This window comes from Python bivittatus, unplaced genomic scaffold (assembly GCF_059951505.1).
Source record: "Python bivittatus isolate LINGU-HERP-01145 unplaced genomic scaffold, Pbiv_v1 ctg000340_np1212, whole genome shotgun sequence".
Taxonomy (NCBI): domain Eukaryota; kingdom Metazoa; phylum Chordata; class Lepidosauria; order Squamata; family Pythonidae; genus Python; species Python bivittatus.
The window spans coordinates 888,972-913,035 of NW_028277056.1; the positions used below are offsets into that span (position 1 = coordinate 888,972).

General features: G+C 51.4%; 2 protein-coding genes and 1 pseudogene across 2 annotated transcripts; all 3 read right to left on the reverse strand.

Moving 5' to 3' along the window:
* Nucleotides 1-362: 362 nt before the first annotated feature.
* On the reverse strand, nucleotides 363-1,352 carry LOC103052661 (olfactory receptor 52K1-like). Its single transcript, XM_007445374.2, has one exon. It carries the CDS (start codon nucleotides 1,350-1,352, stop codon nucleotides 363-365), a length of 990 nt encoding a protein of 329 aa, XP_007445436.2.
* A 7,543-nt stretch (nucleotides 1,353-8,895) lies between these two features.
* On the reverse strand, nucleotides 8,896-9,884 carry LOC103048664 (olfactory receptor 52K1-like; annotated as a pseudogene).
* A 5,854-nt stretch (nucleotides 9,885-15,738) lies between these two features.
* LOC103048439 (olfactory receptor 52K1-like) lies at nucleotides 15,739-16,695 on the reverse strand. Its single transcript, XM_007444067.1, has one exon. It carries the CDS (start codon nucleotides 16,693-16,695, stop codon nucleotides 15,739-15,741), a length of 957 nt encoding a protein of 318 aa, XP_007444129.1.
* Nucleotides 16,696-24,064: the final 7,369 nt, after the last annotated feature.

The following is a 24,064-nucleotide window of genomic DNA, read 5'->3' on the forward strand; positions in this document are numbered from 1 at the left end:
CTGTTTTCTGGAATGACTCTGAAGAATTCTTCCCCCTTCTCCTACATGACATCCCTTCAGATACTGAGGTCTTCTCTTCTCCAAGCAAAACATTCCCAGAGCCTACATCCATTCCTCGTCAATTTCTCCTTCTGGCCCTCTTAACATCATGATTGCTATACCCTGGACACCCCAGTCTGTCGGTGTCCCTTTCAAAATCCAGTGCCCAGGACTGGACGCAATATTCTTGGTGCTGTCTGATCAGCACAGAATAGGGAGAATCAAAGAGGTCTCTTGATCTTGACTAGGACTGTATTCAGTATCAGGTTTATAGAATTCTAGTCTGTAAAACTGAATCTCAACCTTATGAATGTGTGCTTCCTTTACAAGGTTGCCTTTCGTAAGACTTGCTGGTGGAAGAGATGGAGAGCTCTCTCTCGAATCTGCTTTGTTTGTACCCCATAAATGATGGGGTTCATCATTGGAGGGAAGAGCAGGTAGAAGTTGGCCAAGAGGATGTGTATGTAGGCAGGAACGTGGTGGCCAAACCTGTGTATGAGTGAGGAGAGAACCACAGGAATGTAGAAAACCAAGATGGTGCATACATGAGAGAGGCAGGTACCAAAGGCTTTGTACTGTTCCTCCTTCATAGCCAGGCTCAAGACAGCACTGAGGATCTTGGCATAGGATAGAACAATAAAACCCAAGTCAAGGCCCACAATCAGGAGAGCTACAAAGATCCCGTAGATATTATTGAACCGGGTGTTGGAACAGGCCAGCCTCACTACTGCCATGTGCTCGCAGTAGCAGTGGGCAATGGTCAGTGAGTGGCAATAGGACAGTCTCTGCAGCAGGAGGGGCAAGGGGAGCATCAGGGCAACTGCCCTCATCAAAGCCACCAGCCCAGTTTTGGCTACCAGCGAATGGGTCAGGATACTGTGGTACCTCAGAGGGTGGCAAATTGCCACATAGCGGTCAAAGGACATGGCCAAGAGCACTGCAGACTCCATGATGGAAAATGTGTGGAGGAAGAACATCTGTACCAGGCAACCAACCAACCCAATCTCTCCAGCGTTGAACCAGAAGATGCCCAGGGTTTTCGGCATGGTGGTGAGGGACAAGACCACATCAATGGAGGCCAGCATGGAGAGGAAGAAGAACATGGGCTGATGGAGACTCGTGTCTGTCTTGATCACATAGAGAAGGCTGCAGTTACCCAGGAGGGAGATGACAAACATAGAGCAGAAAGGGATGGAGATCCAGTGCTGAACATGTTCCAGGCCAGGTATTCCAGTCAGGAAGAAAACCACGGGCTCCAAGGCTGTGTGATTGCGCACTGATCCATTATAAGATCCACTGAAAAGTTGTTTCATTTCAAGATGTTCTTCAGTGGGCTTTTCTCGCACAGACAGCACACACCCGATGGGGGGACGAGCTCTCAGTGAGGTTTGGGGCTTGGGAGGTTGCCTTCCCTTCTGGCATCAGAAGCAGAAATGCTGTCAGCAAAACAGAACGTTAGCCCAACATTCATCTTAACCCGCCTTCTATCTCTGACTAATCAGTATCCTTCATGAACTAGTTTCTCTAGCACCAAGCAGAAATTAGACGTAAGAATTTAGGATTTCAAGCACCCCGTTCTGTCACCCGTTCAGGCAGCAAAGTACTTTCCACCAAACTCCAGGACTCTTGGAAACAAACAAGAAAAATAACGAATTCTCAAACAAAAGAATACTGCAGCTTTCTTTGGACCTGGACCTTTTTTTCTTTTCTTTTCTGACCTGGCTATCTGGGCAGTAAGTCACATTGCATGTTTGAAGAAATCATCAATAAATAACTGCCTTGCCTAACTTCTTCAAACACTCTCAGACCATCAGTTTTCCAATTTTGCAATCCTTGTTCCATCAGGATAATCCTGAAGCAAATTCGTTAAAGAACAAGAACAACAACAACATTCTGGTATTCTGCTTCCTTCTGGAATTAGTAAATTTTATGTGGTTGACTACACTGGAAGGTATTTGATCTCTTTTCCTGAATAGGCTCATAATGTTACTGCAGTTTTTGCTGACTGGTTAACCTCTTCTTTTCCTGCTTTTCAAAAAATCTGTTAGTCTCTAATGATTGCAGGAGTGAACAGTTCAAACCCTCTTGATATACACAGACAGATAATTTCGTTTTCTTTCATCACTCTGTATCACTTGAAATTCCTGTTGTTTTCCCATGGAGCGAAGAAAAAGTAACTCTACAGAAGATGCCTTCCATATGAAAGAGAGGGAGAGAGAAATACACTTAGCTTGCATTTAAAGTCAAACTTAAATTTTCCATATTCAAACCAAGTCAGAAACTGAAAATCTCTGTCTTATATGATGGGGTTCACCAATCAAAATAACCACCCTTCTTAGAAATGTGTGTGTGTGTGTGTACGTGTGTGTGTGTGCCTTTGAGTCACTCTTGACTCCTGGCGAGTGCCTGGACAAGTCCCTGCAATTTTCCTGGCAAGGTTTTTTGGAAGTGGTTTGCCCCGGCCTTCTTCCTGGGGCTGAGGAAGAGGGACTGGCCCAACGTCACCCAGTTGGCTTCCATGCCGAAGGGATGACTAGAACTCACCGTCTCCCAGTTCCTAGCTGGTGCCTTCACCGCCACACCAAACGGGTCCCAATTCTTAGAGAAACATCAATAGGACTGAGTTCTAGTCAAGCTAGTTGGTAAATTCCTGTTGCAACCAATGGATCAACATTTGGTTGATCTGAAGAAAAAATGGACCATGCCCCTGTGGGAAAAACACTAGTAATAAAATACATACATACATACATACATACATACATACATTATTATTATTAAGGATTTTGATTCCAATATTAAAATCTAATACAAACTAAACTTAAAGACAAGAGAATAGAAAGGGGTAAAAAGTGCAAAAAAAAAAAAGAGAGAGAGAGAGGCAAAAGGGAAAAGTAAGACTATAACAAAGAGGAAAGAAATATATAAAGAAGGGACTTCCAACCTTCATCACAACAAGTATAAACAAATTTAGTGACTCTTCACCCCCTCTAAGGTCACAAACATTTGTCTCTTCATCCCAGATCCCATCTCTTATCTTTAAACAAATCCATAAAAGGTCATCTTTTCAGTCCTGGTGGCAGCAGAAAGTCCATAAAGGGTTGCCAGAAGTAACAACATCTTGTTTTAACCTGGATCAAATAAACCAACTTTACATTCCTTCTTTTTACTTCTAACAGTCTTAATCTTTAGTTCATTCAAATATTGCTGTAGGATTTGATTTCTCTTCATTTCTTCTTTGTCCCATTGCACAGAGTGCTTCAAGGCTTTAACAAGCCTCTTTTGTAAATCCAATAGGAAAAAAATTATCCAGGTCACTCTCTTGGTCTGTCATTTGTATTTCCCTTTTAAATTTTAAAACCTTAGCCAGTTTCTTTTGGAGATCCAGTGAAATGTCCTTTTCTAAGTCATCCTCTGGGCTTGTCGGTTGTAAATCCACTTTTGATACCCTCTGTGTCTTGTCAGATGAAAGTTGTTGTATATCTGTCATTTCTTTAATAACATCTTTTGGACATAGTTTATCCACAGAAACAGACATCATTACTGACATTGTTGATATCGTGGCTACTATTTTCTGATTCCATCCTTCAAAAACCTGCTTTAATATATTTATCGTTAGAACATTTTGCAACTTTTTACAGGTTTGTAAATCTTTCCTCTGCCTAAAAACTTTATTTCCCTCTAGTGTCCAGTTTCTGAAATCATGAAATTGCTATGTGTTATAAAAACCAAAACTGAATCTTTCCCACGAGAAGCTGTTTGTTCTTTATAATTAATTCCAAAATTAGTGTATTGGCCATCACAACTATGCAATATAAATTTAAAATTTAAAAAGGGGAAAAATTAAAAAGTGCCTGGAGAATTATATAAGAAATGAACCATATTGGTCAAAATTCATCTGCCTTACCCCTTTGTCATTAAGGACTAATTCAAGCCGGTTCCTTCAGTATCCTGCAGGAAATAATGTCATCCTCAGGGCCTGGGAACCTGAAGGCATTTAGATAGCTAGAAGATCCTTTATTGCATCTTTTCTGATCTGCACTCTTTTTTTTTTCAGCATCCCAGCAGCTCACCCTGCCACATAGGGATCATCATTTTTTAATGAACTAAAGAGAGAGAGAGAGAGACAGAAGGGGGGGGGGGGAGGAAAGGAGAAAGAAAGAAAGAAAGAAAGAAAGAAAGAAAGAAAGAAAGAAAGAAAGAAAGAAAACTCACCGTATCACTTCACCCTGCCCATATATCCAAGACAAGCAGCCCAGACAACATGTATTAAGATGGATGCACAGGGACTTATAAGGGAATTACAACTGATTGAAAAGAGCCTCTGGTTAGAGTTCTTGGAAGAGGCTGAGTCAGGCTAGAACCGTGGGAACTCCTTAGACCTTAGCTAAGGAAACCCCAAAGAAGAGATGGTCCTCTCTGGTCCAGGAAAAGGTCCTGCAACATCCACAAGGCAAGTGTTTTTATGTGTTTTATGTTTTAGGGAGGCACTGGCTGCTTACACCAGAGGAAATTGCCCTGGGAGCTGCTCAAGGCAATGTTCTTCATCCATGTCGTCTGTAAAGAATTCCTGGGAGCCCAATAATGATCAGGCTTCTGCCCAGCAGACTGGATAGGAAACCTTTAAGCAGGCCCACAGAATCCAACCACTTCTGATAAGCAAATGTACTGCAGGAAAGCTAAGAAGCTATTAGGAAAGGGTTCCAGTAACTGCTGTGTGTTCACTCCAATGTTCACCAGACCGTCACATGTGGACAAGTGCCTGGGAATGAGCTGAATTCTGAGTTTGGTCTTCACTGGTGTTTCACGTCACCATCACATGAGGAAGAAAAGGTTGACTGATTTTAAATAGGGATAGCATATTTGGGCTACAAAATCCAGGCAACCGCTGACAGCAAAGAGATGCAGAAGACTCTAATGGTCAGCTGGATCCTGTAGCCCAGATCTAACTGGTCCATTTTGAGCATGTGTTAAGTACAGTATTGCATCAAATGCATTTCATACCTGCCAAGAAAGGGCCAGGCCTTCCTAAAGATGGGGACTATTGGAGGTTGACCAAGAGCTGTTACCGTTGTTATGATTACAGGAAGGCTTTTTTCAGGAGGAAACTTGCTCTTTTAAGGTGAGTGTGAAGGTCCTTCTTATAAAAATTCAGTCACCCCTCCCTGGATTCAGGTAGGCATTAATATCCTCAGAGGGCCATGGCCACACCAAAGAGCTTGCTTGTACAAGCCGCACAGTTAAAGAGCAGGAATGTTTCTGAAGGTGCCACTAAATGCCAGATCAAAGGAAGGGCATGTTAGGCAGAGTGGAGGTATGAGTACATTCCACACCAAAAATACACACCAGCGTTAGAGAGATTTAAAGAATGCAATGTCTTTATCTTGTTCTTCAAATAAATCCAGCCAGAAGTTATAAACCATATCTGGTTGTTTACTGATAAAAATAAAACTACATAAAATACAAGTTTCATACGAAACATAGAAAAATCACTTCTTCTCATTTATGTGGCATCCAAGACTTATCCAATACAAAAGTTCAACTCAAAAGTCTCTAGCCAACAATTCTCAGAGAAGAGGTACACTACTTAGTTATTAGTTACAACTACATAACCTATAAAATGATTACATGATGACTAAAACCCTACTAGCACTGAAGCATACAATCACCCACAATTTGTATTGTCGAAGGCTTTCATGGCCGGCATACGATGACTGGTGTGGGTCTTCCGGGCTGTGTGGCCGTGTTCTGGAAGTTTTGTTTCCTAACGTTTCGCCAGCACCTGTGACCGGCATCTTCAGAGTGCAGGAGCACAGACAGGCATCATTGACGCCCTTTCCACGATGGCACCTGCCTTCCGCTGCCCTCAGGATTCTGGGGTGCCGCTTCCTCCTCCCAAGCCCCATTGATGCGTCTGGAAGCCGCGTTCTGCCCAAGCGGATCCATTCCCAACTTGCTTGACTCGGGCCCCGAAGGGAAGAGCCGAAAAGTCAAGGTGACATCTGTGAACATGCAGAGTCCTGTCCCTTGTGGCATCTGTTATCTTGCAACACATGCAAATGGGGGGGGGGGGCTTTGGTTGCGCCTGCTGCTTTTGCTTTTTGACCCCCCTCGCAGACCTTCTTTTAAGACCTCGACCTTTCTGGGGTTTTAGCCTCAGCTGGGAAATAGCAAGCCCCCTGCATGCTCCCGTCTCCCGCGCCCCTCCTTTCACGCTGTCGTATAAAAGAGTATAAATGATCAAAGTCAACATGCAGTTAAGGTAATGGCTGTTTTAGGTTAGTTACAATCCTAGACGATGCCCGTGTGCAACGTGAGTTAAATTAGCGTTAACTGTGGCTTGTTTTCTTGGACGTTTTTCTGACTGTGTTGCGTGAACTCAGCCAACCTGTGGATTGGTGGAATTGTACTACCACGAACAATGATAATAATAAGCACCCACCAGTTCCCACTCTCTTTTGTGCTGCCCCGCAGCCATTCAGAGTCTGCCCACCTGGAATGTGGAAAGGGAGCAGTGGCCTGCTAAGAAGGGGGTCCAGAGGATTCCTTGTTTTTCCAGGCACCTAACTTCTGGAGATCAAAGGGACCTTGTTTCCTCTTAAAGAGCTTCAACAAGTTCTTCCACCGTAGATACCACAGATCAGAGGACTGACGGCCCAAGAAACACGCGATGCTCAGCAGGTTGTGTACATCTGGTGGGCAGGTCTGGCCACGTGGAAGACAATGGAAGAGGGGATGCAGGAGGAGTGGCTGATGAGTAGGACCGGAAAGCGGGTCCGGAGGTGTGGAAGGCCTTGGGCCATGGAGGAAGTGATGCCATCTTCAGGGGTGTCATGAGAAACGTGCTACAGGAAAGGATGAGGAAAATCAGGTCAGGAAATGAGGAGGATGTCTTCTCGGTGTGTGGAACTGCAAGGCCCACAGCCACCCAACCAGTTTGGGCTGATGGCAGTTGTAGTCCAACACTTTTGGAACAGATCAGGGAAGGGACGGCTGCGGTGGCTTGATCGGGAGGTCAACAAGATCAAGATGGCGGCTGCCACGGCACAATCCAAGCCCACTCCTCTTTTGCATGCGCTGTGCGTGCAGCACAGCTTTTAGAAAGGGGGTGGGCTCTAATCACACAGTTGCAGTTGCCATCTTGGCTTCACCGACCCCCTTCCCACACATGTTGCTGAAGGAAGATCCCCTTTAGAAAGGTGTGGTGGGAGAGGAGGTCCCCTAAACAAGTTCCTTAGAGTTCCTTCCCCTCCTGAGGAATTCAGGATGCGGGTGACCTTCTCTGGGACTGCCTCCCCCCCCATTATGGAAGGCTCCCCTCCCAGAAGAATGCGTAGCCCCCTCCCCTCTCTTGCTGTCGCTTCTTAAATAAATTATAGCACTTTTCTTCCAACGTGTTGGATGACTAACTACGGAAGTCTCTTTTGGGGGGTTTATCCAGGGTTTTATCCTGCTTTTCTTTGGCGGTTAATTTCTGGTTTTGCTATTGACTTGGATTTAGTCGTTATATTTTCCTTTCTGCCTCATGCTGTGGGTGGCCCGGAGCCCTTTGGATCTGCAGCGGGGTCTCAGCACTGCGAAATAAGCGAAGCGACAGGCGGAAAGCTGCCGCCCGCTCGCAGGGAATCACCCTGTAGACCAGGGTTCCCCAACCTCAGCAACTTTAAGATGGGGGGACTTCAACTCCCAGAATTCCCCAGCCAGCTCCACCCGTCTTGACGTTGCTGCGGTTGAGGAACCCTGCTGTAGACCGGTCACAGGTGCGTCGTTTTCGTGTTTTCTTTTCAGTGCTCAAGGAGAACGTGACTTCGCCTTCAGCCCCTTCACACCTCAGACTGTTTCCACAAGGGAGCCACATCGTGGCTTTTTTTTGCCCCCCCCCAGCCCCCGGATGCTCCCGTCGGGGAAAGCCAGCCTTGGGAGCTCTCCAGCGGCCGCCAGTGGCAGGTGCCATTGGCGAACGAGGGTTGTTGATCCACTGGACCTTAAGCCTCCTGGCTCCCTTTGTCCCAGGCAGCCTGGAGGCACAGGAGGAGGCAGGGGTTGCGCCTGCCAATGGTGACGGTCAAGGACTCCTGGGAAGGGAGAAGGCAGAAGTCCTGGGGCCAAGGATGCGCCGAGCCGTTCCCTGGACCGCTATTCCTCAATCAGTCAAGAGCACATGCCGCAAAATCAATTTGCAGTCGTTTTCCGCATAATAAGCTAGGAATAACATGTTACGCTTAATTTTAGGCTACGTGAATTTTGATTCTAGCATTACTTTTCATCCTGTCAGGTTTTTTTTAATTCATTAAAACTTTTTCATGGCCCCAGAGCTTTTGTGCCTTTGGATAATATGAGGATGGTGCTTTGTGCCCAAATGCAGAGTGGCTCCCCCAGTCTAAGTGGTTATTCTCAAGGCTCCTGGAGGGTCCGGGGGCATTTAAGCAATTACAACGACTAAGGAACCCACCTCCTTCTGGCGGAAAGGGCCCAGACTTTTAAGTGTTTTAAAGACCTCAAAGTTCTATGTGTGAAAGAATCATATCATGTGAGTAAGTGTAAAAGTAAAGAAAATGTCCGCTGAAATATGGCAACTCAATATAAGAGTGACCATTATGCCAGAAATATATTATTGACATAAAAAAAGTTAAGTGGAGCAAAGATACTTCTGGCCCTGTTGCATGTCACGTTGTGTTGCCTTCCAACATTTGTCCTTCTACGTACTGCTGACGTGTTCCTCTTCAACAGTTAACCATATCAAGGAAGGTGTAACATCAATAAGTAAATATGAACCAAATTACCCCAAGGAATGTTGCAGAATATGAACTAAAAAAGCATGTTCAGTTGTGGCTGAAGAACTGCCATTGATAAGAAAACTCAGCGCCTTTGGTTCACAGATGCCCCTTTGAAGTGTCTAAAGAGGGGATTGGTTTTCTGGAAAAGTTTCAGAAGGTTTACTCTAATCTCCTTGGTTCTTACACCGTAGATAAAAGGGTGGATTGTCCAGGGGAAGAGCAGGTAGGTTGCACTGATCAGGTTGTGGACGTCTTGGGAGGCAGATTTGGCCAGTCGAAAGACGACGGACGAGGAGAGGCGGGAGGAGTAGCCAACGGCAATCACAATCAAGTGGGTGCCACAAGTGCGGAGGACTTTGTGACGGAGGTTGCCAGAACTGATCTTCAGAGCAGCGTGGGCAATCCGGCTGTAGGAAGCCAGGAGGAGGCCCAGGTCAAGGATTACGTCAGTGGATCTTATGGCCATTCCTACCCTCTTGGGATGTCGGTACAGGACAACCTCATGAGGGCCATGTGCTCGCAGGCAAAATGGCTGATGACATTTGAATGGCAGAACCGTGCCTGGGAAGCCAAGACCACCACTGGCCCAGCAGTGCAAAGACTTCGCAGCAAGGAGGCGAGAGTCAGGAGGATCAAGAGCTTGCTGGTCATGAGGTCCGCATAGCGCAGTGGGTGGCAAATGGCCAGGTACCGGTCTAGAGCCATCATCAGAAGGACGTTGCAGTCTAGGACTGTCGTGAAGTAAAGGAAGAACATTTGCACAAGGCATTCAGTCAGGGAGATGTGGCTGGTGTGGAGCCCCAAGCTGAAGAGCAACCTGGGAAGGATGGCAAAGGTCCCACAGAGGTTGACCGTTAAGAGCAAGGCGATGAGCAGGCACATCGGGGAATGGAGGCTCTCCTCGGCCTTCACCGTATAGATCAGGACAGAGTTGGCAGTTGCGATGAGGACAAACAGGCAGCAGAAAGGAATGGCAAGGAAGGGCCGGAGCTCCTGGAGGCCTGGGAATGGAAGGAGGGTGAATTCCACGTAGGAGACATTGGCTGTGCCGTTCTGGATCTCTGCTCCCATAGCCTGGGGATTGCTGGAGGGCCTGCTTCAGACCGCTGATGTGTCTTGACTCTGAAAAGAGCAATTCCCTTCTGGTCAGTCCCAGGTCGGGCAAGCATTCGCAGAGCAAGGAGTGGAGGCGACGCCGAAGAGAAAGCCAGCTTTAGGCTGCATCAGCATGAGTACAATTTCCAGATCTCAGGAACCGGTCATTCCACACTGTTCTGCATGGATCAGACCCCAGCTTGACTGCCGTGTCCCGTTCAGGGCTGGGAGAAACTAGAGTCTGTTGGGAGACAGGCAGGGAGGAGATTGGAAAGGGACTCCTGTGAAGCAAGGTTGGAGACCTGGAGAAGCTTTGCTTTGGGAAGTCTCAAGAGGAACAGGAGAGTGTTCTCCGGCGGTGGCAAGAAGGAGGTTGAGCCCTTTCCCTCCATGCCAAAGTGCAGCACGTGGAACAAGGGATTTAAGTCACAGGGAAGCAGATTCCCATTGACTGCTTGGAAAAACGTCCCAGCAAGGGCTTTATCAGAACACCGGGAGACAGCCAAAGGCAGGGCAGACGGCCACTTTCCTTGGGTGCTCTGAGCAGGAATTTGGACTCGGCCTAAGCGACCCCTTCAGACTCGAACACCCTATGAAAATATCAGCGGATTAATGTCTGGACTGTTAGCTGAGGAAGTCCACTATCCACTAAGAAAACAAGGGGCAGCTGAGAAAGTGGAACGGAAGCGAAGGGAGAGAAATGTCTGAATTAGCGCATGGCGTAAACTGCATTGAGTCAGACTAGAGCAGTGTTTCTCCCTCTCAGCAACTTTAAGGTGTGTGAACGTCAACTCCCAGGATCCCTGGCTGGGGAATTCTGGGAGGTGAGGTCCGCACATTTTAAAGTTGCTGAGAGGGAGAAACACTGACCTGGATAGTATGACAGAGCTCCGCTGTTAACCGTGAGCCACCGTCACACTGGTGTTGGAATCCCCTTGTTCCGGAAGAGGAGCACCTAAAGCCACCAGTGACTCGCTCACTCGCTCCTCCGGCTTCCGAGCCGGGTGGTTTGGAGCAGACGTTTCAGGAGCGTCTCAGGATCGCTCGCGGCTTTATTCGGAAGCTGCGCTTGGGGATGTTTCTTAAATTAGGCCGGGACCTTGCCGTAGGCTGAGTCACAGCTCTGATCCATCGAGTGCAGCTTCCCTCAAGCTAACTCATAACCTCCAGCTCTGTACCTCTGTGCTGGCTGGGAATTCTGGGATTTGGGGTCCCCGCCCTTCAGGTGGACATTCGGTTGGGGCAGGTGCTCTTGAAGCCCCGTTTCTCCAGCCCGTTCTTGGCTGGTGGTGGCTCAGAGAGGGAAGGTGGGTTGGGTTCTGGACTGAACAGTGTTCTGGCTCTGAACATGACGTGTAATGGTGGGCTTGTGGGGGGGGTGAATTCTGCGCAGGGGATCTTGTTCCATGCATCTGAAGGCTTCGGGGCACACAGCTCTTCTCCGAGGGCTCAGCGGTTCTTCCTGAGCCTGTGCCGCCTGCCTGACTGGAGGACCTTGTCCCAGGGCGGGCAACGCCAGGGGCCCAGCTGCTGAAGGAGGACAGCCTGGGATGCTGGCCAGACGAAGCCCGCCTGTTGGCGGGAGGGTGGTCTGTCTCGCGGGGGCTTGAGGTGAAGAAGGACCGAGAGCAGAAGGGGGCTCTTGCCTGTCTGTGGCAAGGAACGTTCCTGGAGCTGGGACCCTGCCCCTGAGCGACTCGGGGGCCTGATCTGAATATTCGGACCGAGGAGGGCGAGAGGTTATTCCCCCCCGTCCATAGTGTGCCAGGTTTTTTAACACTAAAAGGCTGGGTGGGGGGGAGGCTCATCTTGGTCTCAACCTTTGCTTGGGTAACTCTGTGGCAGCGCCCGTTCAAGGTACTGAGCCAGGGAAACACGCCAGAAAGAGTGGAAATGCCCCTCAGACAATCAATCTTAGCGCGCTGGATGCTCACCAGGCGGATCCTCGGACAGCCGGCCTTCCGCCCCGCCCTTTCCCCCATTCTGGTCCTGAAATCTCTCGGCGAACCTTTGGCTTTACTCACCGCGATCCCGAAGAAGAAGAGCAGGCCACGCCAAATGCCCACTCGCTGCCAAAGCCCAGACGCCCGAGATCTTCTCAGAGAGAGTCCTTTTAGAGCCTCCGCCCAAAGGTCAGGCCTCCTTCCCCGGGATCAAGGCGGCCCCTGGGGGCTTTCTCCGGCTGAGGATGGCAAGCAGCCCTTCCCGAGAAGGGAAGCTAAGAAGTACCCAGGTGGCAGACGTGGCTCACCGTGCAGAGGTGCGGCAGCATGCCAGCTGGGAGTTGCCCCCCTGTGGGCTGCTGGGTCTGGGCTGAAGTGGAGAGGCGCTCCAGCCCACCCGTTGCCCTCATCCAGCCTCTACAAAGTGAGCGGAGGAGAGCAAAGCTCTGCCTGGTCCAGCTTTGCGCTTCCCTCTGTGGCCATCAGAGGCTCCTGGGAAGCCCATGCGTTGGGTAGGAAGGCATGAGCCCCCCCCACCCCCCAACTCAAGTTCAACGCCAAACGCCACTCGGAGGCTGCTGCATCTGAGGTGGGAGGGGGCAGAGTGACGGGTTTCATCATTGTGCTAAGCCATGGTTTCTTCAACTGTGCGCAGGAAGGCGACCGCCATTAGTGATTGATGGTGCGCCATCAAGTCATTGTCGACTCTTAGTGACCACATAAATAAAGCACAGCAATCGGTGCTTTGCACAAAATATTAAGCTATAAGTCAGGGGGGTCCACAGGGAATGGTAAGAAGTTGGGGGCCAACTGAGTGGTCCAACCGAAGCTCCCCCTGTTTTCATGTGCGTTGCACCTTCATGGCCAGCTTTCTGATTTTTGGCCCATACCATGCAGACTCCCTTGCCATAAATCATGACTTACAGTCACCAGTGCCCGGGTCCACTCGACATGCCAAGGCAGGCAAGACAACGACAATTTTCTAAAAGACGTTAGAAAATGAATGGCGCCATTTGTCGAGTTGAGGGCCATTGCAGCTCTGTGAAGAAGGGAATGCCCTACTGGGTGAATTCTGTTGCGTGAAAAATCCCTTCTTTATATCCCCCCCACCGCCCCCCGATTTTCCCTGCCTTCGTCTTCATTTGACAGCCCACTAGGTTTGGGTATTGCCGGAGCGTCGGGCCTGACTTCACACCCCTGCCTTGCCGGCCATGCTTTTCAAAGGAAAAATTCTCAGTGCTGAAATTCCAGCCCCTGGAACATCTTCCTCGCCCTGTTCTGATCTTCTCTAGGCTTTGTCAACAGCAAGGTCACCGCATTCCAAGTAGAGAGGTATAAAACGCACGCAGGTAATGGCAGTTTTATTCCTTTTGACGCGGTAGACTTTGCCTTTTCCGCCCGGGCTGCCTCGGCCATCCGCCTGTTCTGCTTGGGGCCCACCAGCTCGGCCCCCGAGTTCCTCCGGACGAAGGGCAGTGCCGGGGGCAGGCAAGGCGGGCCTCCTGGGGACCCGGCAGTGTCGTAGCCCAGCCTGCAGCTGCCAGCTGGCCTGGCCAACCCGGTGCTGCTGGCACTGCCTTGTGTTGGGAGGCGGCCGCCGAGGCAGCGATGCAGCTCCAGGAACGCCAGCCTGTCCCGGCCTTGAGTCCTGATCCCGGCGCGCCCGGATCCCAGCTGCTGAGCTCCTGCAAGGGCAGGCTCAGCAGAAGAAGCCCAAGGGCAGAAGGGCAGTGCTGGCATCTGGGGCTGGAAGACTCCCACATTGTCGAATATGCATTTACGCAGCACTTCAGTTCGGACTTTGAGTGGCTCACGCACCCAACATCCGCCAGTCAGATTAAGACGGTGAACGGTCATTACCAAAATCAAAGTACAACTTCCACTTATGCATCAAAGAACAAAAAACTAGACTCCACAAACAGCCCCCTGCAAGAAGGAAGAGCAGGTTCGCTGGGAAGAGCTGAGGGGGTTTCATGCATTTTTCAGCAACGCACCACCCCTCCCATGGATCTCCTCAAGCGACGGCTGCGATTTCGCTGCAAGACAGGAGACTTCCGCCTATGCACAGGGGCACCCCGGTAGTGGGGTGGCTCCACCAAGTCAAGCTGGAGGCTGCAATTGTGGGTCGAAGCCCCTCCCTTTTTACCTGCATGCGAAAAAGGGGGTGGGCTTCCGCCTCGTGGCCGTGACTGCCATCTCGACTTTTGTTTAACCCCCCTCCCCGCACATGGCCTTGCTTCTGTGTGCACAGAAGAACACAGAAGACACCAGAGGGTGTGATGCGGGTGATGCCTTCTTGTGAAGTGGGAGAGGAGGCTCTTTTAGGAACGATCTGGTGCCAACTGAGGAAGCGGGTCAGGGATGGCGAGCGTGCACGGATGGGCGGCTGTTCTGTGCGCCCGGCTATCTGCCGCTACGGCAAGGCCCTGTGGCCAACGGCTCTCTGAGAACGTGATTCCTCAACTTACAAATGTGCACGTGCCCATGAGGTCTCAGCGACTGAAGATAAGAAGGGGTTTCCTCCCCCTTCAAGGTGACTGGATGGCCAGTGTCTGGAAAATGTTGCCAGCTATAGAATTCCGCCATTCAGTTGGCAACGGTGGGGCGAGGACAGCTTCCAGAGGGCCGGGGGCACCACTTCATCTCCCAGCTCTCCAAGCGTTGGAGATGGGCCTGGTGCGGGAAGGAGGAAAGAAGGCGAGGGAATGAAGGGAAGGAGAGAGGAGAAGGAGGTGGTCTGCCGAGGAAAGGAAGGTGGAGGAGAAGAGAGAAGAGGAGAAGGATGGGGAGGAACGTAGACGCATCGGCTGGAAGAGGAAGGAGATTGGGTGAGAAGAGAAGGAAGAGACGGGAAGGAAGCGTTACAGGTGGCCAGGCGGCCTCATAGTCCTGCAGCCTGGAGAGGAACAACAACAGTCTTTGTGCAGGCATTTCCCACAGTATTATCCGTGAGGCTGAACCTTAGGGGGAAAAAAGGACCTTAGCAAATCTACAAAGGTTTGTTTTCTTTCCACTCCAGCTGGTATCCTGTGGCCATAGTCTTGTCGGCCATCTGGCTGGAGGGGAAGAAGGAAGAGTTAGACCGACATAACGCATTTGCAGAAGTCCATCCACCGTTTTTCCCTAGTGTAAAGAACCCCCCAAAGAGGCCAAACCCACAGATACGTGTTTGTTTGCTTGGTTTTTATTATTTTTTAATATGCATTTTTCTTATTTTGGGCCCTGAAAAAAAGAACTGGAAAAAGACTCAGTCTCTCTCCACTGTATGACGTTTGGGAAATGGAAAGAACTTTGTATTTCCTTAAGTACAGAGGTAGAAACAATGTCTCTGAGCATCCATGGAGTACCGTTGTCTCTTCACTGCACTACTCAACACGTGTCAACAGGAGTCCAGGACTAGAAATTAACTGCATGGAAGAGCAGAGGGTGTGTGCGTGCAGTCGAGGGTATAAAATGGGCTGCTAAATGTCTTACACCCTGCTGTGCTAAAACGTTGGACCCACAAAGATGGCAGGCAGGTTGATGGGAGAAGAAGGCCCTTCCCGTAGGTTTGTCAGCCTGGTCTAATATTTGTCACGAGAGAAGAGCTGACCTTCAAAGGAAAGGGCCTTCTGCAGGAGGATCCTGTGTGCTTGTTCACCCATTCTGCTGGATTCAGAGACATCCTGGGAACATTCTCCAGGTCGGTCTTTTCCCACTTCCCGTCACACGTGATAGACTCCAGTTCCCATTGACCATGTCCTTGGTCATGGTCATCGTTCCTTGACAGGAATTTCATCTGACCACATGTACTGTAGAAGGCTTTTCGCGACAGCTGCACCTTTGCATGGAACCCCTTTGGCAGATCTGTCATTTGATTCTGCTAACAGCGGTTCCTTTTTTCAGGCTCAAAGGAGCAACTTTCTCTGGAAAAGCTTAAGAACATTGTCCCTGATCTCTTTAGTTCTAATACCGTAAATGATGGGGTTGACAATCCATGGAAGGAACATGTAAACTGCACTGATGAAGTTGTGGACATCCTGACTGGCAGACTTGGCCTGGCGGTACACAATGGAGGAGATGACACTGCAAGAGTAGCTTGTGAGCGTGACCATGAGGTGGGTGCCACAGGTGTGAAAGGCCTTGTGCCAGAGATGGCCAGATGTCATATGTAATGCCACATGGATGATACGACTGTAGGAGCCCAAGAGGACACTGAAGTCAAAAACAATGTGGATAGATCTTGTCATCAGGCCTACAACCCTATTCCTGGAAGTATCACCACAAGACAGCTTCATCAGAGCCATATGATCACAGACAAAGTGCCCGATGATGTTGGACCGGCAGAACCTCACCTGGGAAGCCAAGATCACCACTGGGCTAACAATGGCCATACTGCGAGCAAGAGCCACAAGAGAAAGCACCACTAGGAGCTTCTTCGTCACAAAGTCCACATAGCGCAGCGGATGGCAAATTGCCACATATCTGTCCAAAGCCATGAGGAGAAGGACACTGCACTCCAGCACGAGGATGAAATAGAGGAAGAACATCTGGGTGAGGCATAACGTCAAGGAGATGTGGCTGGCCCCAAGCAGGAAACTGAGGATCATCTGAGGGAAGATAACAGTGGCCCCACAGATGTTAACCGAGAGGAGCAAAGCAATCAGCAAGCACATGGGCGTGTGGATACTCTCCTCCGCTTTCACTGTGTAGATCAGGATGGAGTTTCCAGCAAGAATGATGACGTAAAGGCAGAAGCAAGGAATGGCAAGGAGGTATCTGGCCCCTTGAAAGCCCGGGAAGGCGAGGAGGAGGAATTCTGTGTAAGAGGCGTTAACGGTTCCATTCTGGCTCCCACCAGACATCTTAGTGCTGCTGAATGATAAAGCGGTAGGAAAAAATAATCATTCTCAGTGCCTTAGAGAAATTCTTATGGACGAGAATAACGGAGGGCCCAGAGGAGTGCAGGGAAGTTCCTTGCTAGGAGGAGGACGTTGTCCAAGGGTTGTCCAAAGGACCCCCGCTGCACCTGCCAGCCATGAGGCCACTTACTGAGTTGCAGAATGCATTTGCTACCCTTTCACAGGCATGTCCCCCTGGCACGCTGTCCACTTCCAAGCCCCCTCCCCAAAGCGTTCGGAAGTCAGCCACGTGACTGTCTTCCCGTCTGCCGATCTTGGAGCGATCCAGTCCGCGCTCCCTTCAGGCAACTGGTAGGAGTGCAGCGAAGGTTATTGTTCCTGGGCTAAACTGGGTGTGCCATTTAAGGGTCTTCCTTCCTCACCTGAAAATGAGGCTCACCGTTTGCAAAGAAGAGCAGTGTTGCCAGCACGGAGAGGAGTCTTAATCCTTCTCCTACCGGTCTCTCCAAAACAGTTTCTGCTCTTCTCTAATGAGTTCCAGATCAATTAGTCTGGACCTTACAGGAGGAAGAACCTGTTGGGCGGTTTGGGGGCTGTTGTTCCTTTTCTGCCTGCCACCCCTGATAAAATCTCGTGTCCAGAAGGTTTTTGCCCAGCAGCAGATAAATTCACACGGGCAGGTCGTGCAAACGTCCAGTAATCAGCAACTCAGTTACATGAATATCAGCCAACAACTCAGCTAACATGAATACTGCATAGATACGTCAGGTGGAATGCATTCCAGGGCACCCTTGTTGTGATCATAGGACTCACTGGCCCGCGAAAAGGAAGAAGAGCTGGTTTTTGGAGTGGAGAGGCAGCCACTGGGCTTCCTGGTCAAATCTCTCTCCCCAGGTGTCTGTATTAATGAACTGTGGGCACTGAGATTTGAGGACTCCCCGTACGTTTCCCACTTTGTAGCTAAGCCACGCTTTCTTGCTGTGCCCTCAGTGAAATATTGCTCCACCGCCGGCCTTTTCATGGGCCGTGAAGCGTCTGCACGCTTCCCAAGGCTCTTCTCCTGACTTTAAGCCAACCCGGTTCCTTCCTTCTTTTTCTCTGTAATCTTCTCCCTCCTGCCGTCTTCAAGGATTTCACAAAGAATCGTCTTCTGGAGTAACAGCAGTCAAGCTAGATTGGAAACTAGAGAAGCTGCCCCGCCCGATCCCTTCCTGAGCGTTACGCAAGGCAGGTCTGTCCGATCCACTCCGCCTACTTACCTGCAGCTTCCTCAGAAACGCGCAGTAAGAGATTCACTGCTCGGTCCACGGAGAAGCTGCACGTCCAGGTCCTCCCGATGGTGGTTGCCTCATGCGGCAGAGATAAATGAACTCGGTCGCCGCTCGGTTGGAGTTCCTGCTCCCTCCTGGGGCCGTCGTGAGCAAGTCTCTTCAGGACACGTGGGGACCCTCGATACCCCCGGATGCCACTCCCGGAAGGCCCGTGGCCCAGAAGGGAGAGTGGGGACGAGGGAAGGGACCCAACGGGGAACGGCAGGCGTAAGTTAGTATTAAATAAAATACCCACAAAACATTTGCCTCCGGTGGGCTTCTGCCAGATGTTTCCAAAGGCACGAAAGCCGCGCTAAGCACCTCCACCCAACGCATCGTCCTTTTCTTAAGCAGAGATAGAGGCTGTATCAGAAGTTAGGCCCCCTAAGCCAGTCACAGTATGCTTTATGAATTAATATTTTTTTCCAGAGAAAACGTTACCGTATTTAGGAACGCTCAAAGATCGTACTGTACCTCAAACGAGTAAGGAAGTGTTTAGAAGAAAATAGCAATCAATCCAAACATTTAATTTATATAATGAATTGTTTATGGGGCCTGACTTTTGGTATACCCTCTGTGTGTGTGTGTTGCTCAGACTAATTTATTATCAAATGGGGCATCTGAAAAAAGAAAACGGTCCAATTTAAAAGGTAAGTACATCATTTAAAAAGTAGCCCTTCTCGCCGTATGAAAAAACCGTTAATACTTAAGAGCATCCCTCAGATTCTGGAGGCTTTCGTTGGGCAATACCTTTCCTCCCTTCCTCGGACTCTCCCAGCTCACCGGGCCACTTCCGGGCCGTTTTCTGATCCAGTCTGGGGCAGAGGAGGGGGGGCGGTGGCGACAGGGGCTGTGCCGCAGTCAGTGCCCGCAACCTGTAGGCCTGGCCCCCCGGCCGCTCTTGCGCCAGGCCCTCACCTGCTCCCAGCGAAGGTCTTCCTCGGTGCCAAAAGGGCAGGATCCGCAGAGAGAAAGCCAGAACGCGGCTCACGGCACGACAAAGCCGTCGCGGAGGAAGCCCCCGGGAGCTGCCCGAGGGAGGACCAGGCCTGGACGGGGGGTTAGGGGAAAAGGGAAGAAATGGAATCGAGTGTCTTGCAACAGGGCTGGGGGTCTCCTGGAGGGGCGCTGCCACGGAGGGGGACGTGGGGAGCGGCCCCGGGTTTATCTCTGCCTCCTCCTCCGATCGGGATTCGCACACGTAGCGTTTGCATAAAACAGTGGCATGACAGTGCTCTCTGACACGCGTTCGGGTTCCGATCCACACCGAGCTTCCACTGCGTCCCGGACTGCTGCGCGGGAGTCTCCGGTTCGAGAGCGAGTTCCGTCCCCACCGTCTGCCCCTGAGTCGGACCGGCACGTAGGCCGGACCACTATTCCGGTATAAAAGTGCAGAACTAGCGTTCTGTAACCGTTGGGCCCTGAACTCGAATCGCTGGGTGCTCAACTCAGATTTCGCCACAGCGGGCTCCGTCTATTTCCCAGATCCCTCGGAATCTGGCCGCTGCTCACCTCTCTGCCCCCCATGAAAGACAGGACGGAGCCCCCTCCTTTCTTTTTAAATACTAGCCCAAGAAAGAAACCTTCTTGCTCCTCAGCTGCTCGGCTTGTTTGAATTTCTCAGGACTGATGATAGTTGTTCAGACTGGCGGGATAGCTCTGATGAACAGAAGAAAGGCTAGTCTTCCATTCTGAGCCCCTTGGGACAGGATTTCTCATCTGGAGTTTTATTTGCCCCCACCTCCCAAATGCCAAATGCCGCAGCAGGATGACCGTGGGACAAGCGTTCTTCTGGAAGCAGCGGCTCTTTGCAGAAACGGAAAACCCACCGAAATGGGACAGGCGGCAGAGCTGGGAATTTCCTATCCAAATTCCCCTTTGCCTCATTTGTCTGTTTCCACGTACCTCACTATTTACTCATTCCAGTGACTCTTACGGTTACCCTACACTTTTTCTGCTGATGTTCTCTGCATTGGGACGGGTTCTCCTTCCCCGAGAATGACTCCTTTTAAGTTTCACAGCTTCCTGGACCCTTATCTAAGGTCACATTGGAGGAACGGCCGTGGGTCAATGGCCCAGTGTGTCGTGGGTTCAGAACACACCTGGGGACGTGGTGCACTCTGGTCGGTTTCGTGTAGCCGGCAGGTGGGGGAGCTTAGAATCCTCCTCGGCTCAGTCCGATCCCAGGAAGGGGGCGATGCTCTCCGTGGTGCAAGGTGGTGCCGCCCCTGGGTTTGGTCCACGCCCCTCCAGCTCCCTCTGGTGACTCGTGAGGACTCTGTGGCTGGATTTGGGAGGTGGCGAATGCTTCTCCGAGCGGGGACAGGGCACTGTCCGGCCTGCCTAGAAAGAGGCAGCGGTCTTCCTTTCCTGAAGAAGCCAACTCTCGATCTGGCCTTCTGACCACTTTCTCTAGCCTCCGGCCATCCCCTTCTAGGGAAGAATGAGGAGAAGGAGGTGGGGAATCAGCTGCAGGGGATCTGAGAAGAAGCAATCCGCTAGATCCCTTTCAGTCAGTATTGGGCCTACTGATCAAATGGGAATGACATTGGTCGCTGCGACTGAGGACCTTCTTTGGGACTTGAAGGGGGGAGCGTGGTCCCCTTAAAGCTCTCGGTGGCGCTTGATTCCTTCAGCTGTAGCCTCCTCCTGGGCTGGGATACAGGGCACAATGGCCCTGCTCCTACCCGAGTGGGTAGTTCCAGTCGGTGGTCACGAGAAGGCGAGGGCTCAAGCCCTTGATTACTCCAGCTGGGGTGCCGCGAGGCTTGGCATCTTCCCCTACGCTATTTAACGTCTAGATGAAACGGCTGGAAGAAGTTATTCATCAGTTTGAGGTGAGGGATCAGCAGTACACTGATGACCCTCAGTTATAAATTGCCACCCCAGGCTGAGCCGACGATGCTGTAGAAATTCTCTACTGATCTGCAGAGGTCGGTAGGGGCTCAGGAGGGAGCATCCAATGAAATCCTACCAAGACAGAGTTTCTCTTTGTCCACCCAAACATCTGGGTGATCTGGTAACGCTGGTATCGCTTTTGATGGAGTCATGTTCTCGTGAAAGATATTGGCAGGGATTTGAGTGTCCTCCTGGACTTCTGGCTCCTGCTTGAGGAGGACTGCAGGCGGAGGTCACGGCCAGGGGGGCGTTTGCCCAGTTCTGGTCGGGGCACCAGCTGTTGCCCTACCTGGACTAGGATGATCTGGTGCTGGTAACCCATGTCTTCATCGCCATTTAGTTGGACTACCGAAATACACTCTGCGTGGGGCTACCTTTGAAAACGACCCACAGCTGCAGCTGGTCCAGAATGTGCCAGCTGGTCTGTAGGAGGACAACTCCAGCCTAGTAGGGGGACATGGGTTCTTAGCAGGCTTCAGGCCCCGTTGGAAGGGCTGGTTATCACCTATAAAGCCCCAAATGGCCCCAAGACCTATCAGGAGCTGCCTTGCCAGATGCGAGTGCCTGTCCACTCTGAACATCTAGGGAGGACCTTCTGAGGCTCCACCCCCATGAGGGGTACACGGGGTGTGGTGGCCAGGAGGAAGATCTTCTTGGGAGTAGCCCCGTGTTTTAGAGCAGAGTACCCGATACACATTTGGGCCTGACCCTCTTTGCACTTTGCAGCGGTCAGAAGACCGTCCTCTTCAGACAGGCCTTTCATTTGGGATAACTCGGTGTGGTCAGTATTAATTGAATGTATTCTCAGTATGGCGCTGTTTTTATTGTGCTGATTGCTGCTGTGGTGTATCTGACAGAGTCTTTACCACTGGGGTGGGTTGTGCACTCTGCAGAATAAATAATGGATAAACCCTCCCTCGAATAAAGCGGGCAGAGGGACCCTCTCACACACGGCCATTTTCACTTCCTGGGTCAGACATTCCTCCCCTGCAACAAGCCACGTATTATCCACTGTTCTTCTTGCTGTTGATATGGCTTCCTTGCTGAGGAGAGTCGCTTTGGCGCATCTGGCCTTTCCCCCCAGCCCAAAGGGCGCTCTTGGGAGGGCCCGGCACATGGGATCCGGAGCCCCTCCGCTGCCCCCCCCGGCAGGCAGGGAGCTTCTGGAAGGGCAGCCAGACCTTCTTTTCCCCGCCTGCTTTGCTTGTCAACTCAGCTCGCCGGACACAGCCAGGCCTGGAGAGTCGGCTTCTTCCGCCCGGACGGCCTTCCCAGGAGAGCCGTGCCGAGCGCCGAGGCCAATTAGCTGTAATGAGCCGGACAATCCCGCCGGGCCGTCCAGGGCCGGGCGCAGCGGCTGGCGCCACAAGACCAGGGCTGTTGCAACAGTTGCCCCCCCGCTCCCGTGGGCCCTAATTTGCTGGAGAAACTTTTCTGGATGCGCTTGAGGCAACCTGGCTCTCTCCTCGCGCCCGCCCTGCCCGCCGGCCTCCCCCGCGGCTTTTGCCCAGAGTCTGCGGCCCCGAGGGCTTCCCTCGCGGGAGAACGGCTGGCGTGGAAAGCAGGCCTTTGCAGCAGGGAGCAAATCGGGGGCGGGGGGGGATGAGAAAGGCAAACGCAGACTGTGAAGGCCAGGAAGCCATTCCCGCCCCCCCCTTCGGTGAGCATCACTGGATCTTCCTTGGCCGCCGCGTTCCCGATTTGTCCACTCTCCCCCGTCTCTCTTTCTGCACCCTTTTGCAGACGCTTCCCCTTGAGCCCCTGTGCCTCCGGGGCCCGTCCACGGGCCTTTCTCAGAGTTCACCCACCTCTCGCTGACAGCATTGCTGTCGCAGGGGGCCAAGATATCAGGCGCCCAACCCAATAATGCTATAAAGCCCCAAGTTTAAGAGCGAGTAAAATTTTAGGAGTTTATAGCTGTGTTCTTTCGGTGTCATTTACTGTAACCGTCCTTCAGAAATGGTAACTGGAGCTGTACATTTCGGGCACTTGAGCTCCTCGGAGAACCCCTGGCCTGGGCGGCTTTTAGTTGCGCATCCATTTTCTAATCTAGGTTAACCCTAATCCAGGTTTAATGTCCGGCACATGCGTGTGCTGTGGGAACACAGGCACCGCACCTGTCTGAATTCGCTCGTGCATGAACGTACCACACGGAGCCAGCGGCACGCGTATAAAGGCAGGGGTCTGCAGGATTCACCGCTGCCGAGAAGCGATGTGCACCGCGTCCGCCAGAGGGCGGTGCGGCTCCACTGAGCGAGGCTCCAGCCCCGAGTGCGTTCTCTGCAGCGGCTCTCTGGGACCTAAAGCGATTCCACCTTACGCTGAACCTGCATTGCTTAATGCCGCCGTTTCACCAGATATTTACTCCCCAGACCCCCCCCCCAGTTCTCTGTTATGGCTTGCAAGTCTTCATATAAACTTCAGGGCTAAACCCTTCATTTGCTATTTTTTAAAAAAGATAAACCTAAAAATTCTGGTTGGTATCCTATTCCTGGTTGAATGTATGACAATCTTGGTCGGGTCAGGATTTAAATAAACTTGTCTCTCTCTCCAGTCAACGATGGGTAGGAACTCCTTCAAAGACAGGCCGGGACGCTGTTATGAAACGACGATTGTCTCCGAGCGCTTGGCCTTTCCCCGGACTCCGGGACCCATGTTCCAGAACGGAAGGGGTGGCTTGAGGGCTGGGCGCCCTTCCCGGCTGCAGCTCCCGGTCTCGGCCGCACCCACCTCCTCGCCCTCCTCTTGGCCTCCTGAGACGGGGCTGCGTCGCCAGCCGGGAAGGACGACGATGCCAGCTGGGCCCGGGGCCTGTTGGGCCCCTCCCTGGCCAGCGGCCGAAGGAGTCACAGGCCGGGTTTGCCTCCAGCCCCTGGCAGCCCCTGGCTCGGAGGTGGGGCCGTAAACGCTGCTCAGACCGGAGGGACCCCCTTCGTCGGTCACGAGGCCGGCGGAGGAATGGCGGACTCGCTGCGCTCCCTAGACGCCCTCTTGGGTGGGTGCCAAGGATGCAGGGGGTCGAGGAGAGAGGCGAGGGTCTCCAGAAAACTCTGACGAAATACAAAAAGCATCTCAGCGCCATCCAGAAAGCTAAAAAAAAATCCCCAAAGGAACTCTGAAGCCAGCAACGCACGCTGGTCTTTCAGGACAGGGTACCCAGGATG

What these genes read in the sequence shown, in the direction of transcription:
- LOC103048439 (XM_007444067.1), bottom strand. Translation starts at nt 16,695, where the DNA reads ATGTCTGGTGGGAGCCAGAATGGAACCGTTAACGCCTCTTACACAGAA.
- LOC103052661 (XM_007445374.2), bottom strand. Translation starts at nt 1,352, where the DNA reads ATGAAACAACTTTTCAGTGGATCTTATAATGGATCAGTGCGCAATCAC.